The 14,963-nt window shown below is 42.0% G+C and overlaps 1 protein-coding gene across 17 annotated transcripts in view; it reads right to left on the bottom strand.

Moving 5' to 3' along the window:
- STIM1 (stromal interaction molecule 1) overlaps positions 1-14,963 on the bottom strand; it is a 172,989-nt gene that overhangs the window by 70,634 nt on the left and 87,392 nt on the right. For all 17 annotated transcript variants that reach the window (XM_001499852.7, XM_014741723.3, XM_070274560.1 and 14 more), the window contains one exon: positions 11,678-11,808. In XM_001499852.7, the coding sequence (XP_001499902.2) occupies positions 11,678-11,808 (131 nt within the window). The remainder of the gene's footprint in view (positions 1-11,677; positions 11,809-14,963) is intronic.

Genomic DNA, 14,963 nt, shown 5'->3' with positions numbered 1-14,963 from the left:
GGGAAATACAAATCAAAACCATAACGAGATATTACTTCTCACCCACAAGGATGGCTGTAATCAAAAAACCAGATAAAAACAAGAGTTGAGGATGTGAAGAAATCAAAACCCTCATAGACTGTTGGTATGAATATAAAATGGTTCAGCCACTTTGGAAACAGTCTGGCAGCACCTCAAATAGGTAAACATATACTTACCATATGACTCAACAATTCCACTCCTAGGTATATATACCCAAGAGAAATAAAAACATATGCCCACACGAAAACTTGCACACGTCTATAGCAGCATTATTCATAACACCCCAAAGGTGAAAACAGAAACAATCCAGGGCTGGCCCAGTGGCATAGTGGATAGGTTCACACACTCCGCTTTGGCGGCCTGGGGTTTGCAGGTTAGGATCCCAGGTGCGGACTTACACGCCGCTCATCAGGCCATGCTGTGGTGACATCCGACAAATAAAATAGAGGAAGACTGGCACAGATGTTAGCTCAGGGACAATCTTCCTCAAGCGAGACCGGCAACAGATGTCAGCTCGGGGCCAATGTTCCTCACCAAAAAGAAGAGAAACAACCAAAAGTCCATCAGCTGATGAGAGAATAAATAAAATGTAGTGCATCCATACAAGAGAATATTACTCAGCCATAAAAAGCAGCAAAGTTCTGATACATGCTACAACATGGATGAACCTTGAAAACACGCTAAGTGAAATAAGCCAGTCACAAAGGACCACATATCATATGATCCCATTTATGCGAAATGTCCAGAATAGGCAAATCTAGAGAGACAGAAAGTAGATTAGTAGTTGCTTAGGGCTGAAGGGAATAGGAGAGGGAGACAATAGCTAATGTGTATGGGGTTTCTCTTTGAGGTGACAAAAATATTCTAAAATTGACTGTGGTGATGGTTACACATATCTGTGAATATACTAATGACCACTGAATTGTACACTTTAAATGGGCAAATTGTATGATACATGAATTATATCTCAAAAAAGTTGTTTAAAAAAAATTGATGGGTTAGACCAGGGACCAGCCAAATTTTTTCTGTAAAGGGCCAGACAGTAAATATTCTAGGCTTGGTGGGCCATATCGTCCCTGTTACAACTACTCAACTCTGCTGTTTTTGTGTGGAAGCAGCTATAGACAATATGTAAATGAGTAAGAGTGGCTCTGTGCCAATAAAACTTTATTTATGGACACTGAAATTTGAATTTCATATAAATTTCACATGTCACAAAATTCTTCTTTGGATTTTTTTCCCCAACTATTTAAAAATGTAAAAGCCATTCTTAGTTTACAGACTGTTCAAAAAACAGGAATGGGGTCACAGTTTGCTGACCCCTGGACTAAATGCACCTAATCCTCTCTCCATTATGGCTTCAAGTACTTACGAAATCTCTCTCTCTTACAATTCCCACGAATAAGAGTCAACTTTGATTTCCTCCCAGTTGTTCCCCTACACTACCATCCCTATGATGCCTTTCCAAGACCCTGGGAAACACAAACCAACCAAGCACTCAACAGTAGGAAAACCATCTGGACTCCATTTTCAAAAGAGAATACTAACTTCAATCAACTTGGTAAAAGAGTTGAGGGCTCACCATTTGTTCCTTATGAATGCCACTCACCTTTGGGCAGTGAGGAGGTAAGGGAAAAAGCTTGGGAAGAGAGAATGTAAGACAGTAAGACAAACTCATACCCCTCTTTAAGAACCTTCTGGCTTCTAACCAACTCTAAGAGGGAGAATTAGGCTTATGTGTCAATGAGCAACATCAAAAAAAATGTCCTTAAGAACAAAATCTCCTATCAGAGTATGATAGTACCACAAGACAAGGCAGAAGGAAGTAGTGAAGATATTAGGGGTTCTTTATTAAGAAGTATTTATTCATTCATTTGCCCAACCAGCATTTACTGAGCAGTTAGTATGTGACATGTCCTGTGCTGGGATCCAGGGACACAGAGATCGACCAGATATACTAAAAGCATCTAGGTGAGACAGATATATAGAGGAGGGCCAGTCTTTGAAAGCAAGAACCACAGGTCAATGTGGAGGAAGTGCTGTGGCTCACTCCCAAAGAAAGCCCAGATACTCTCTCTCCTCCCAACCCCACACTGCCTGAGACCTCACAGAGTTTCCCACTCTCAACTAGTCAGGGAGTTGCTCATCAACTAGAGATAATAGAAAGCTTGTGAAGTGACATATAAGAAAAAGAATCTCATAGATATGGACTCGAATCCCATCTCTGCCACTTACTCACTATGTCACCTTGAGCCTGTAAAATGCAGACTACCTCAGTTACAACATGAAGAAACTGAGATCATTTAAGGCACAATCCCTCACAGTGCCCATATGTAGAAGGTGCTTCATAAACGTTTGACTATTCTGAACCTCGGTCCCTTTGCAAGAGGGCTCACATTGTGGAGAATGGTGTATCCTGAATGAACCAGCACTCAGCCTCTGAGTCCCAGCAACAACTTTGTTTTTTGTGAGGAAGATTGGCCCTGAGCTAACATCTGTTGCCAATCTTCCTCTTCTTGCTTGAGGAAGATTGCCGCTGAGCTAACATCTGTGCCAGTCTTCCTCTATTTTATGTGGGATGCCACCACAGCATGGCTTGACAAGCAGTGCTAGGTCCGCATCTAGGATCCAAACCCGGGAACCCTGGACCACTGAAGCCGAGCGCACAAACTTAACCGCTACACCACCAGGCCGGCCACCGCCCAGCAACTTCTAATCTTAGCTCCTCCTCCTCAAGATGCCAGGTGGCTAGATAAAAGACGCATGGTTCTCACCCAGTCAGTGCCACACTGCTGAGGTGCACGCCTACCTGACCTACACTTGGGGGGCCTGATGCTGCTGGGCACTGACAGGAAAGAGAAGAAGCTGGATAACAACAACTGCTGTTGAAATGTGACACAGCATTATGGTTGTCAAAGGCTTCTTCACACCCATTATTTTATTTGAGCCTCACACCAGTCATTGAAGGTATATATTACCAGTGTCCCTATCTTATAGATGAAGACACTGTTCTTTAGACATCTTGATGTCTCCCAAACTTGCCACATTTTTTGCCTCCTGCCTTTACTCATAAAGTTCCTCTTTCCTGGAATGCTCCTGCTTCTTTCTTCCTTGGTAAATCCTGCTCATCTTTAAAAACCAAGTTCCAGTTTCACCTGCTCTGCAAAGCCTGCCCCTGACATACCTTCAATCAGAATTAGAGCCATCTCTGTTTACAATCCTTCTAGCTCATATCTTTGGGATAAAATCCAAGTTCCTCAGTATGGCAAGATCTGGCTAATGCCTGCCTTTGCAACCTCAGCTCCAACCTCTCCCTCCCTGTCCCACTATTACATTCTATGCTCAAGTTACAGGAACCACTGACCCACAGATCTCTAAGGACATCACTCTCATTCCTCTACTCAGTATACTCTTCTCATCTGGTCCCCCTCTTATTCATCTCCCAAGATTCATCTCAGGCATCACCTCACCTAGGCAGTCTTTCCTGATGCCCTAGGTTAAATTCCCTCTTCTGCACTTCCAGAGCATGTAGTGCTCATCTCTCGTCACAATACTCATTGGGATTGAATATGTATGTCTTTCTGCCTCACCAATATGTGAATTCTTTGTAGGCAGAAAATTTGTCTTCCTTAATAGTGTTTGCATATCCAGCATCCAGCGCAGAACAGACACTATGTTTGGAGAAGGAAGAGAGAGAGAAAGAAGTGGAGGAGAACACAATGGGAGGGTCACTGATCCTCAAGTGAATCAGGCATTGCATTGGAAACCAGTTGTTTCTTATGCCACGAAGTACACTAAATGTGGTGCACCTGCAGATACAGACGTGCACAAACAGACTTGTGTAACTACACATACAGACAACCAAACACTAACACCAGTTAGGTCTGAAGGAAAGCAGAGTCTCAGGAGCCAGCCGTCGGTTCCTCCTTAGGAAGAGTCAGAAGCTTGATACCTGATGCAGGGTTTTTCTCTGCTGGCTTGACCATTTCTGGCTGCAAGATGACCCTTGCATTCTGCATACCACTTTGTAAGGCCTAGATCCTGCCTAGACTAACAGCATCTTCGGATTCCTAATTACACTTCTAGCTCCACCCTTACCTCCAGGTCCTGCAAACTATACTGTAGCTTAACCTTTTGCTCCTAACCTTCTCCGTGATCCTCAATCTGGCTTATGGGCTTTCTCTCAGCTCCTACTTCCCTAGTGCAGTGTTCCTCTCCTCCCTCCACTTCTTCTCATATACACAGACACGTCTAAATACAGAAAGACACATACAAATACAGAAAGGCACAAAATGATGTATATGCACATACAAGGAAACACAAACACAAAGGCACTTGTAGACATATATACATACAGAAGCCTTACAAGTACAACTAATGCCTGTCATCAATAGGATTGCCATCCAGAATAAACAAAGCAGACTCACCAAGAAATGGGGAGGAAGGAAAACAACAGTCTGCTTAGTGAGAAAGAATTTCCCTGTCTGTCAAAGCAAACCACCATCTGGGTTTTCCTGGAAACCTGAGAGGTACCATCTGGGGGAGCTGCTGCTTCATCCTGTATCTGGCTAAGGCCCTGGGACAGATTGCAAACTATGCCTCTGATGTGTAGCTCAGCTTGTCTAGCTTCCCTGAGTGCTGGCTGACAACGTGTCTTCTGCCACACCAGCACATGTTAGATTACCTCACCCTTATTCCTGTTGAAACTCCCACAGTCTCCTGTGCACACCACCATTAGAGCCCTTAAAATGTGCTACTGTCATTGCCTGTTTACACATCTGCCTCTCTCACTAGGCTGAGGGCTTGTCAGTGGCAAACAGTATTTTATTTTCATCCCTACTTTACCGATGAGGAAAGTGGGGCTCCAAATTACTTGGCCTTACAGCTAGTACATTGCAAGGCTTGGATTTGAACTCAGGTCAGACACCAAAGCTTATGCCTAGACATTTAAAAAGTCAATGTCTAAACACTTAATTCTAAGAAATTCACAAAAGTTAGGGCCGAATGCATAAGCAAGGTCACAGAACTTGGACTCAGTGGGAATGCAGCCTGTAAACTGTCCACGAGTCACTGATGGTATGTGAATGCTACAGACACCCTATGATCAAGTATTTACAAGAAAAAAATGGGAGCAGGTCATTTCCTTAGCCTAAGGAGCAGGTTTCACCTAAAGAATAATGTCATTCATGCTATCAGTTATCTCCGTTCTGTCCAAAGGGCCTGAGTAGACTTCAATCCGTGCTTTGCCTGGATGAAGGGCAGGGGGTCAGAATGTTCCACAAGGCAAGAGAGAAGATGGTAAATTGCACCAGGAGACAGGCAAGGAGCTGGAAGGCAAAAAACCAGAGATGTGCCTCCAAACTGTAACAGTCCTTTAAGTCAAAGAAGGATTACTGCAGCAACAGAAATGCATGCATCAGAAAATTATACTGAGGTTATTTGAAGAATTGTTTGCAATTATTTCTTTTCTGCCCTACATTGCATATAGTAAACTTAAAAAAAAAAAAATCAAAAGCTTCAGGCTCTCAAAGCTGTGCAAAGAGAAGGCAAGGAAAATCCATGTTTAGGATTGGGTCCAGGGACTAAAGGGAGAGCTTTGCTTCCCAGAGGCCAGCATGGTAACAGCTGTGGTAATCAGAGGGAGGCCCTGAGACAAGGTGAATCCAGGAAAAACAAAACCAGGGCTACTTAGCCAGGTGCCTTTGCCATCTCCCCTCATGGAGCTCCATATGGTAAGTGCCAAGAACTTGATTCAGGTCCCAGGTATGTGGGTGAAAGGGAATTACTTTCTTGCCATCTTAGCTTCCCCAGAAGTGACAGCTACAAAAAAGAAAAAGGAAGCAAGGAAGGAAGGAAGGGAGGGAGGAAGGAAAGAAGGAATTCTCCCAAAGAGAATGCCCCAGGGCTTTTCAGTCTGGTGTCCTCAAAAGCCATCTATACCTGCCCAGAAACAGAGGCAACCAAGCTTTTAGTTAGCTAACCAGGGACTTCCGTCTCCAGAAACCTTCAGACTTAGAAGCACCTCTACATATCTATCCAAGTTAGGAGTGGGGGAAATGGAGAGAGAAATCAACGTGGTTTTCGAAGTGTTTTCCACACAGCCCTAGGGATTCTTATGGGCTAGGCTACAGAAAGGCAAGTAGGAGGTGACCACTACTCCAACCAATGTAGTGACACTTTAATATTCTTAACGTCTTTATTGATATATAATCCACGTACCAATTTAGTGTACAACTCAAGGGTTTTTAGCATATTCACAGGTGTGCAACCACCACCACAAGTTTAGAACATTTTCATCAGCCTGATGCAGATCTGAGCTGCAATAACCCAAAAAATTGAGCCTCTTCTATATACCAGGCATTGTACTGAGCACTTTACATGCATTATTTCATTTAATCTTCACAACAATTTCATGAGGTGCCTACTATTATTACTCCACTTCTAACAAAGAGATTGAGGCTGAAAGAGATTAAGTAACATCTCCAAGTTTCCACAGCTGGTAAAGGCAGAGCCAGATTGAAACCCAGGTCTGCGAGACTCCAGAGCACACACTCTTAACCCTGTGCCATACTTCTCCACCAGACACCACAGATACCAACAGAAGCATGAGTAGATTTTGCAGCTCCCTAGACTCACAGTGCTCCCTACCCATCCCTACCCCCCGAAATGTGTGATCACACCCTTGCTCAAGACTTCCATCTCAGCCTGACACCATGCTGCTACAGTGATATCGGTCAGTCATTTCACACAGTGATTAAGTATATATTCTGTACCCGGTCCTGCTGGGCATTGGGGAAACAAAAAACAAACCAGACAAGGTCAGTCCCTGCCCTGAAGAGGCTCACAATTTGGTGAGAGAAACACATCAGCCGAACAAACATTAAAATACAACTGTCAGATACAGGTAGCCTTCCTAGAAATACAGAAGAAAGAGAAAGGGGAAAATAACTAGTACTCACTGAGCTTGAACTGTGTGTCAGGTACTATGTTGGGAATTTTGTTTTTTTAAATAACATATGATGAAATTAACTTTTTGGGGGGAGGGTATATAGTTCTATGAGTTTTCATATATATTTAGATTCTTATCACTGCCCCCACAATCCAGACATGGGAGAGTTCTATTACTCCCCAAAATTTCCTCATGCTGCCCCTTTGTAGTCAAACCCTCCCCACACTCCTTTCTCAGAATGTCACAGAAATGGAATCATACAGTATGTAACTTTTGGAGACTGGTTTCTTTCACTCAGCATAATGCCTTTGAGATTCATCTGTGTTGTGTGCCTCAACAGTTTATTCCTTTTTATTGCTGAGTAGTTTTCCATAGTTTTTCATCCATTCACACAATGAAGGACAAGTGATTTCTGTCCAGTTTTTGACGATTATGAATAAAGCTGCTATAAATATCTGTGTACAGGTTTCAGCATGAATATAAATTTTCTTTTTTTTTTTTAAGACTGGCCCTGAGCTAACATCTGTTGCCAATCTTTTCTTCTCTTCTTCTTCTCTCCAAAGCCCCCCAGTACACAGTTGTATATTCTAGTTGTAGGTCCTTCTACTTCTGCTACGTGGGATGTCACCTCAGCATGGCTTGACAAGTGGTGCTAGGTCCGCACCTGGTCCCCGGATCCAAACCGGCAAAACCCTGGGCTGCCAAAGCGGAGTACACAACCTTAACCATTTGGCCACAGGGCCAGCCCCTAAACTGTCATTTATCTATAGCAGTAAACATCTGGAAGCAGAACTTCTGGGAAATGAACTAAGTTATATTTAACTTTATAAGAAACTTTATAAGAAGCAAGAGTTCTAGTGGCTCTTCTTTCTTGTCTGGTACTTGGTATTGACCATTTTTTAATTTTAGCCATTCTAATCGGTGTGTAGTGGTATCTCATTGTGGTTTTAATTTGCACTTCCCTAATGGCTAATGGCACTGAGCATAGTTTCATCTGTTTAATTTTCCATTCATATATCTTCTTTGATAAAGTGTCTGTTCAAATCTTTTCCCATTTTTTATTCAGTTGCTTGTTTTCTACTGTCGAGTTTTGAGAGTTCTTTATTTGTGCTGGGAACTTTTAACAGCACTTTTCTCACTCTTGACAACAACCCTGCAAGGGTAGGAATCATTAACCAACATTTTACCCTGAGAAAACCAAAGGGGAAGTCACTAACCTACTAAAATCTGATCACATTTATGCCTAATTTCAAAGTTTACTTATCACTTAGTCATCTGTGACACAGACCACTAGAACATAAGCTCTATAAAAGCAGAGATCTTATCTGTTTTTTTAATGATGGAATCTAAAGCCCTACAACAGTACCTGGTACATCCTAAGTATTCAATAAGAATTTGTTTAATGGCTGAATAAATGCCCTAATTTTCCACCTAGGCTCCAGAGAAGCCGACCTCAGACTGTCAGGACAACCTGATGGCACCATCCCACTGCAGAAAATCCTTTGTCCATGGGCAGTGTCCCCATCAGAGTCTGAATAGAACACAGGTCATGAATTCCCACACTGCCAGGCTCATAGAACTCTCTGCCAACTTTGCAAGAGCACCATCACCAACAGTGCCATCTTGCTCATCTGAAGGGCCCACAATCCATAGCCTCTGCTATCTAGGACAGAAGCAAGCAGAGATGGCACTTGAGCAGCCAAAGTAGCTGCCCCCCACACAAATAATATTATATTTTCTGTAAGATGACTACCGAGTCTATTTACCATAAGTCTAATTTCATAGCTCATAGCAGAGTAGATACAGAAATTAGAAATGAGAATGAATCAAAGAAGAGATGGGAAAACTATAAGAAGAAAACACAATAATGCATATAGGAATCTAGGCACTGGGGTAATAGTGCAAGAGGCCCTGAAGACATGTTTTGAATTATCCAAAGAAAGTTTACACTTGGCTCACAATAATCTATAAGAAGAAAGACTTACTTCAAAAACGGCTAAAATTTTAAAAGATCTAGAACTGAGGTTATTAACTCAGTTATCTGAAAATCTTACTGATCTGAGGCTGAATAAATGAGGCCTTCACAGAGCATCCTTTCAAACTTCTACTAAGATCCTTGGGTAATTAGCAATGCTTTTAAATGGGTCATAAAAATCTCAGTCCTTGATGGCCAGCACAACCAGGTTTCATCTCTCTGCCTCAGCGTCCATTATCCAATATCCTAAGCTCTGAGCTATCCATCCAACTTTCTAGTTAGACCCCGAACTCCAAAGTTGTCTAGGATATGTCTAGACTGATGTAAGCATACACACTTTGCTACCATTACTTTCTCTTTCAAGGACAGTAACGTGTGACTGATCATGAAAACTCAGACTAGCAGCTCCCTCTAACCACCAGAGGCCTGAGATGGCAGAGAGAGCAGCGGAAGCCAAGGCAAGGCAGAAGCTATCCTGAAAAAGAACAGCTCACCACTGGCACACAGAAGAGCAGGGTGACAGCTTTTGTGTTATTTTAGAACAGTTTGTGCTGATGAGCTTTTTGTTGTGGTAACATTCCTCTGAAAAGAACATTTTCTTCCTCCCCTCATTGACAAAGCAATTCAGCAGAAAGTCAAAAAGGAGGAGGGGTGGATGACAAAGATATCGAGGAATTTGTGGATCTTGGATGATATCACCTTCTAGACTGTTGTGCTGTCCGTCTCCCAGTCCTGTGGCCAGGCCCTCGGAGAGAGATCAGGATACCCCCAGGCCTCATTCACCACTAGGAACATGGCTCTATTCTCATCATAGACAAATAAAACTTGGTCCTTTGAGGGTCAGTGACACTTCTAGATGTGACCAAAAGTTCAGACACTTTCATCATGTTTGTTGTTCTTGCAAAAGAACCTAAAATTGCCAGGTTCAACAAGTATACACATCTCAGCCTGACTGGCTGGGACCCACTTTCCTTTGCAGGTTTTTGTCCTGCAGTTTTCTACCACAGTCACTCTGTCTAAGCAAACCTACCCACCATGCTTCTTTCTACTTCCACGTCTTTGCTCACACTGGTTCCCTGTTATTCAGGCTCCCTCACCCCCTCTGCTCTATCCAAATTCTACTTTTCCTCCAGAAAGTCTATTTTTCTCCTCTTATAAATTCCTTAGGCATTATCTAGTTCAATCTACTACAAGGATCCCCTCCGCTGACCGACTGGTGGAGTGCTGTATTCTACCTGCCTATCTTCAGTGATAGGGAGTTCACTACTCACCTACCAAAGAAGCCTCTTCTATGACGAGATAGCGCGTTAGGCAATTCTTCATTCTAGAAAAATATGGCTATATTTTACTCTCCCCATACTGGTCCTGGTTCTGCCCTCAGAATAAGAGAAACAATGTAGCTATACTTAATAGCATGGGCTTTGCAATCAGATCTGTGTTCATATCCAGTGTGCCCTTGAACAAAATGCTTAACCTTTCCAAGGCTCTAGTCCTTGGTAATAATATCAACTTCATAAGCTGTTAAGAAAGTTAAAAGAGTAACTATGAAAGGGCTTAACACTATGCCTGGCATAGGGTAAGAATTCAATAAATGATAGTTAGTGCTGCGGTTTTCATTGTTATCATTATCATTATGTGTCTGATTTCTTCACTTCTAATGTATTCAAAGGTAGAAATTACATTAACTGAGTCTTTTCTTTTCCAGGTGAAACTTTCTTCACTCAACTGTAAATTATCTGTCCTATTTACTGCCACATCCCCATGTCTAGAATAGTGTCTGGCACATACATAATAGACACTTATAAATATTGAACTGCGTTGAATGTTCCCCATTTCATAGTTTCCATACTCTTCATCATTCACATCACTCCTCTCTGTATAGGCTCTCCCTGTTCCAAATGCTTCTGACAATGTGAGATCCAAAACTGAACTCAAAACTTAAAGGTGGGCTAAACTGCAGGGAGGAGAGATTAGGATTACCTCCTCCCTCATAATATACACTAAATCATTATTATACATTTGGCATAACTTGGTAGCTTCACCAAACTGTTGGCTCATGTTGAGCTTGAAATCAACTGAAACCTTTAAATTTTGTCACACTGGATGACTTTGTACGCTGGACTCTGTGGAACTGGTGCTGTAGTAATGCCAAAAGGTGAAACAATAACAGAGTTTTTTCCATCTAGAGATTCCTCTCACTCTTACTATCTGGACCACTCAACTGGCTCCCAGCAACTGGAGCCAGGAATTCAGAATGATCTTTCTAGGAACATTTGTTTCTTCCTCCCAAATGGAGTATAAGCTCCCAGAGGGCAAGATCTGACTGTCTTACCTTCTCTCCCACATGTGACACAGGGCTGAACACAGAGTAAGCATAGACTGATGCCCTCCATCTACTGCAAGATTACAATGAGGATTCAGGGAAACTGTAGAGACCAACCTCAGGGCTCCCTCTCCCTCTCAAACAGCACAGCTCTCTCAGTGGTGTGCTTCTAGCTGGTAAGCAGACAGGAGCCAGCCCAGGCACTGACATAGACATAAGGCCTGCACTCTGACAGGCTGGCTCGTGGAGGGCTGCTCTGTTGAGAATCACCTCCCCTGATAGGGACGAGTTCCTAGAGAACAAGCCAACATCAAGAACATTGCTGCATGGGCAACAGTCTGTCTAGACAGCTTTCAGGAACGGTTCACACAGGAAGAGCAGAGAGCCATGGCAAGGTGAGAGAGCTCACCTCATCACTTTCTTCCACATCCACATCACCATTGGCATCATCATCCATCAGCTTGTGGATGCTGCGGACTGCATCAAAGCTGAGCTTCTCATCCTCACTGTGGCACAGGGGCTTGTCAATCCGGCAAAACTCTGTACAGGAAAAGCAAGAGACAATATTACTAGGAGCTGCCACCCAGCCTCTATTACCCACCTGTCTCAGCATCCTTAGCTTCTAGCACCTGACTCCTCATGTAGCCACTTAACCGGATATTTGTACAGTGAGAAAAGTGTTTCATCTAGTCTTTAACTGTCTCCCCAACAATGTGCTGAGATCCCTCATTTAGGGACAATGCTTTATCATCCTAATATAGTTCCCTGGCAGAGAAGTCAAGCATAGGACTGGGAATACGCTGAGATCTAGACAAAGAACACGAATTGGTAACTCAAAGAAAAAAAATACAAAAGAGAGAAAATACAAATCACCAGTGAACAAGAAAGTTTAGCCTTACTAGTAATCAAAGAAATACATATTCAAATGAAATATAACTTTTAATCAGTCAATAAACAAATCTAAATTAATACAATCTTTTCTAGAAACAGAAAAATAGTCCATTCATTCCAATGCCAGAATAATATGTAGTTTTCCTTTTCTGTTCACTTTGTCACTGTTGGTACAAATAATGTCAGCCACAAGCTAACTGGGGAAACTCTTCACATCTGATGCCCTCCCAAAGACAGTTACATTCAGCAAATATCTACTAGATGTCTATGGTCCTGAGCTCATCTGATACAACAGCTTAGGAGGTCTGGCGTGCAGCTTCCTCTGTCTACCATCACACAGTCACTCATGCGGAAGTAAGACCAGCACAGGATCCTAGGCCACACCCGAGCTCTTTCATGATACTTAATCCTCTCTTACAAACCTGGAAAGCACCTAGCTCCACTGATGCGCAGAGCAGAAAGAGTCTGGAGTCTAGTCTTATCTCTACCATGTGACTCTAGGGAGGTCACTTCCCTTCTCCAGGCCTCAAGTTCACTAGTATTTTGAAAAAGGCATTTTAACTAAAGTTTCTAGTATTTCTTCCAATTCCTAGATTCTAAAATTCCTCTTTCCTTTTGACCCAGATCTTGATAACTACTTTCTAGGTAAAATACTCTTCAGATCGACCTAAAGATTAGGCCTGAAACAATAAGTCTTCTAGAAGAGAATATAGGCAGTACACTCTTTGACATCAGTTTCAAAAGAATCTTTTCGGACACTATAACTCCTCAGTTGAGGGAAACAATAGAAAGAATAAACAAATCAGACTAAAGAGCTTCTTCAAGGCAAGGGAAAACAGGATTGAAACAAAAAAAACAGCTCACTAATTGGGAAAAAATATTTACAAGCCATTTATCCGACAAAGGGTTAATCTCCATAATATACAAATAACTCACACGGCTTAACAACAAAAAAACAAACAACCCGATCAAAAAATGGGCAGAGGACATGAACAGACATTTCTCAAAAGAAGATATAAATATGGCCAATAGACACATGAAAAGATGTTCATCATCGCAAATCATCAGGGAAATGCAAATCAAAACTACACTAAGATATCACCTTACACCCGTTAGATTGGCAAAAACATCCAAAACCAAGAGCGACAAATGTTGGAGAGGTTGTGGAGAAAAAGGAACCCTCATACACTGTTGGTGGGAATGCAACCTGGTACAGCCACTATGGAAAACAGTGTGGAGATTTCTCAAAAAGTTAAAAATAGAAATACCCTATGACCCAGCCATCCCATTACTGGGTATCTATCCTAAGAACCTGAAATCAGAAATCCCAAGAGTCCGTTGCACCCCTATGTTCATCGCGGCATTATTTACAATAGCCAAGACGTGGAACCAACCTACATGCCAAGAAACTGATGATTGGATAAAGAAGATATGGTATATATACACAACGGAATACTACTCAGCCATAAAAAAAGACAAAATTGGCCCATTCACAGCAACGTGGATGGACCTCGAGGGTATTATGTTAAGCGAAATAAGCCAGTCAGAGAAAGACGAACTCTATATGACTCCACTCATAGGTGGAAGTTAACATATTGACAAGGAGATCTGATCGGTGGTTACCAGGGAAAAGTGGGGGTGGGGAGAGGGCACAAAGGGGGAAGTGGTGTACCCACAACATGACTAACAATAATGTACAACTGAAATCTCACAAGGTTGTAATCTATCATAACATTAATTAAAAAAAAAAAAATACTCTTCAGATCACCCACAAAGAAGATACAAGAAAGACCCTATTTCCCAGATAACAGAAGAAACTGTCACAGGAAAGAAAGCAAAGACAGGGTAAAGAGACTGTGGTCATGAAGGCTTCTAGAAAGCACTGATCAAAGACCCGAAACACTCTAATCCATTTAATCATTTACTTGTCTGCTACTCAGACAGTAATAAGACAAGACAGGTTACCTCTCTATCACTTGCTAATTGCTCAAATCCTTTACAAAATGAGGGAAGGCTATAAATATATTAAACTTTTTAAGTGTCTCAGATGTGTCTCAATAAAAATATGTTCAATATTGAAGTTCACAGATGTTAACTTTGATGTTAACAGTCAAAAGCAGCTGAAAAGCCACAGCAAGAGTCCAGGTCTGCTGATTCCCAAGCCCGCACTTCACCTGATTGTCCTTATACCAAGGTGATCAGATAGCTTTAGGTTGGCTTCATCTTCTGGAAGCCACAGATGGTAATACTGGTAAGAAGCACACTGAAGAAGTGGCTTTATAAAAGAAAAAAAGTAAGATGAATAGTACACATACAAAAGACATAACTCCATGTAACCTTATGTTCCTCTATATTTGTCCTGCCAAGTTGGACTAGGGAGTGGAGGGTGGGGTGGAGGGGTGGTGGGTACTGAGGGAAAGAGTCGAATGTAGCCAAAGATTAAGGCATTGTTTCTCAAATTCCTCAACAACAAGAGCTCTTGGCACCATTGTTTCATTCATGGACTCCCATCCATGAACTACCTATCAAAATAAAATCACAGTAAGTAATGACTAGTTCATAGAAAAAGCACACAGCACTGCAACACAACCAACATAAGGCTTTCCTTCCCTTCATATGTCTGGCATTGTATTCAGCACAGGGCATAAAAAGATGAATCATATCTTCTTTTCTCTCAAGGAATTCAATTACGAAAGTGGGGGAGATAGGCAATTAAAACACTATGTGCTAACTGCCATGATAGAAAGAATCAAAATTACTCTACAGGTCAGCAAACTTTTTCCATAAAAGGTCAGATAGTAAAC

Source organism: Equus caballus, chromosome 7 (assembly GCF_041296265.1).
Source record: "Equus caballus isolate H_3958 breed thoroughbred chromosome 7, TB-T2T, whole genome shotgun sequence".
In the NCBI taxonomy this organism is placed as follows: Eukaryota; Metazoa; Chordata; class Mammalia; order Perissodactyla; family Equidae; genus Equus; species Equus caballus.
The sequence above is the reverse complement of the archived record's forward strand: the minus strand, read 5'-3'. Positions and strand labels throughout refer to the sequence as shown.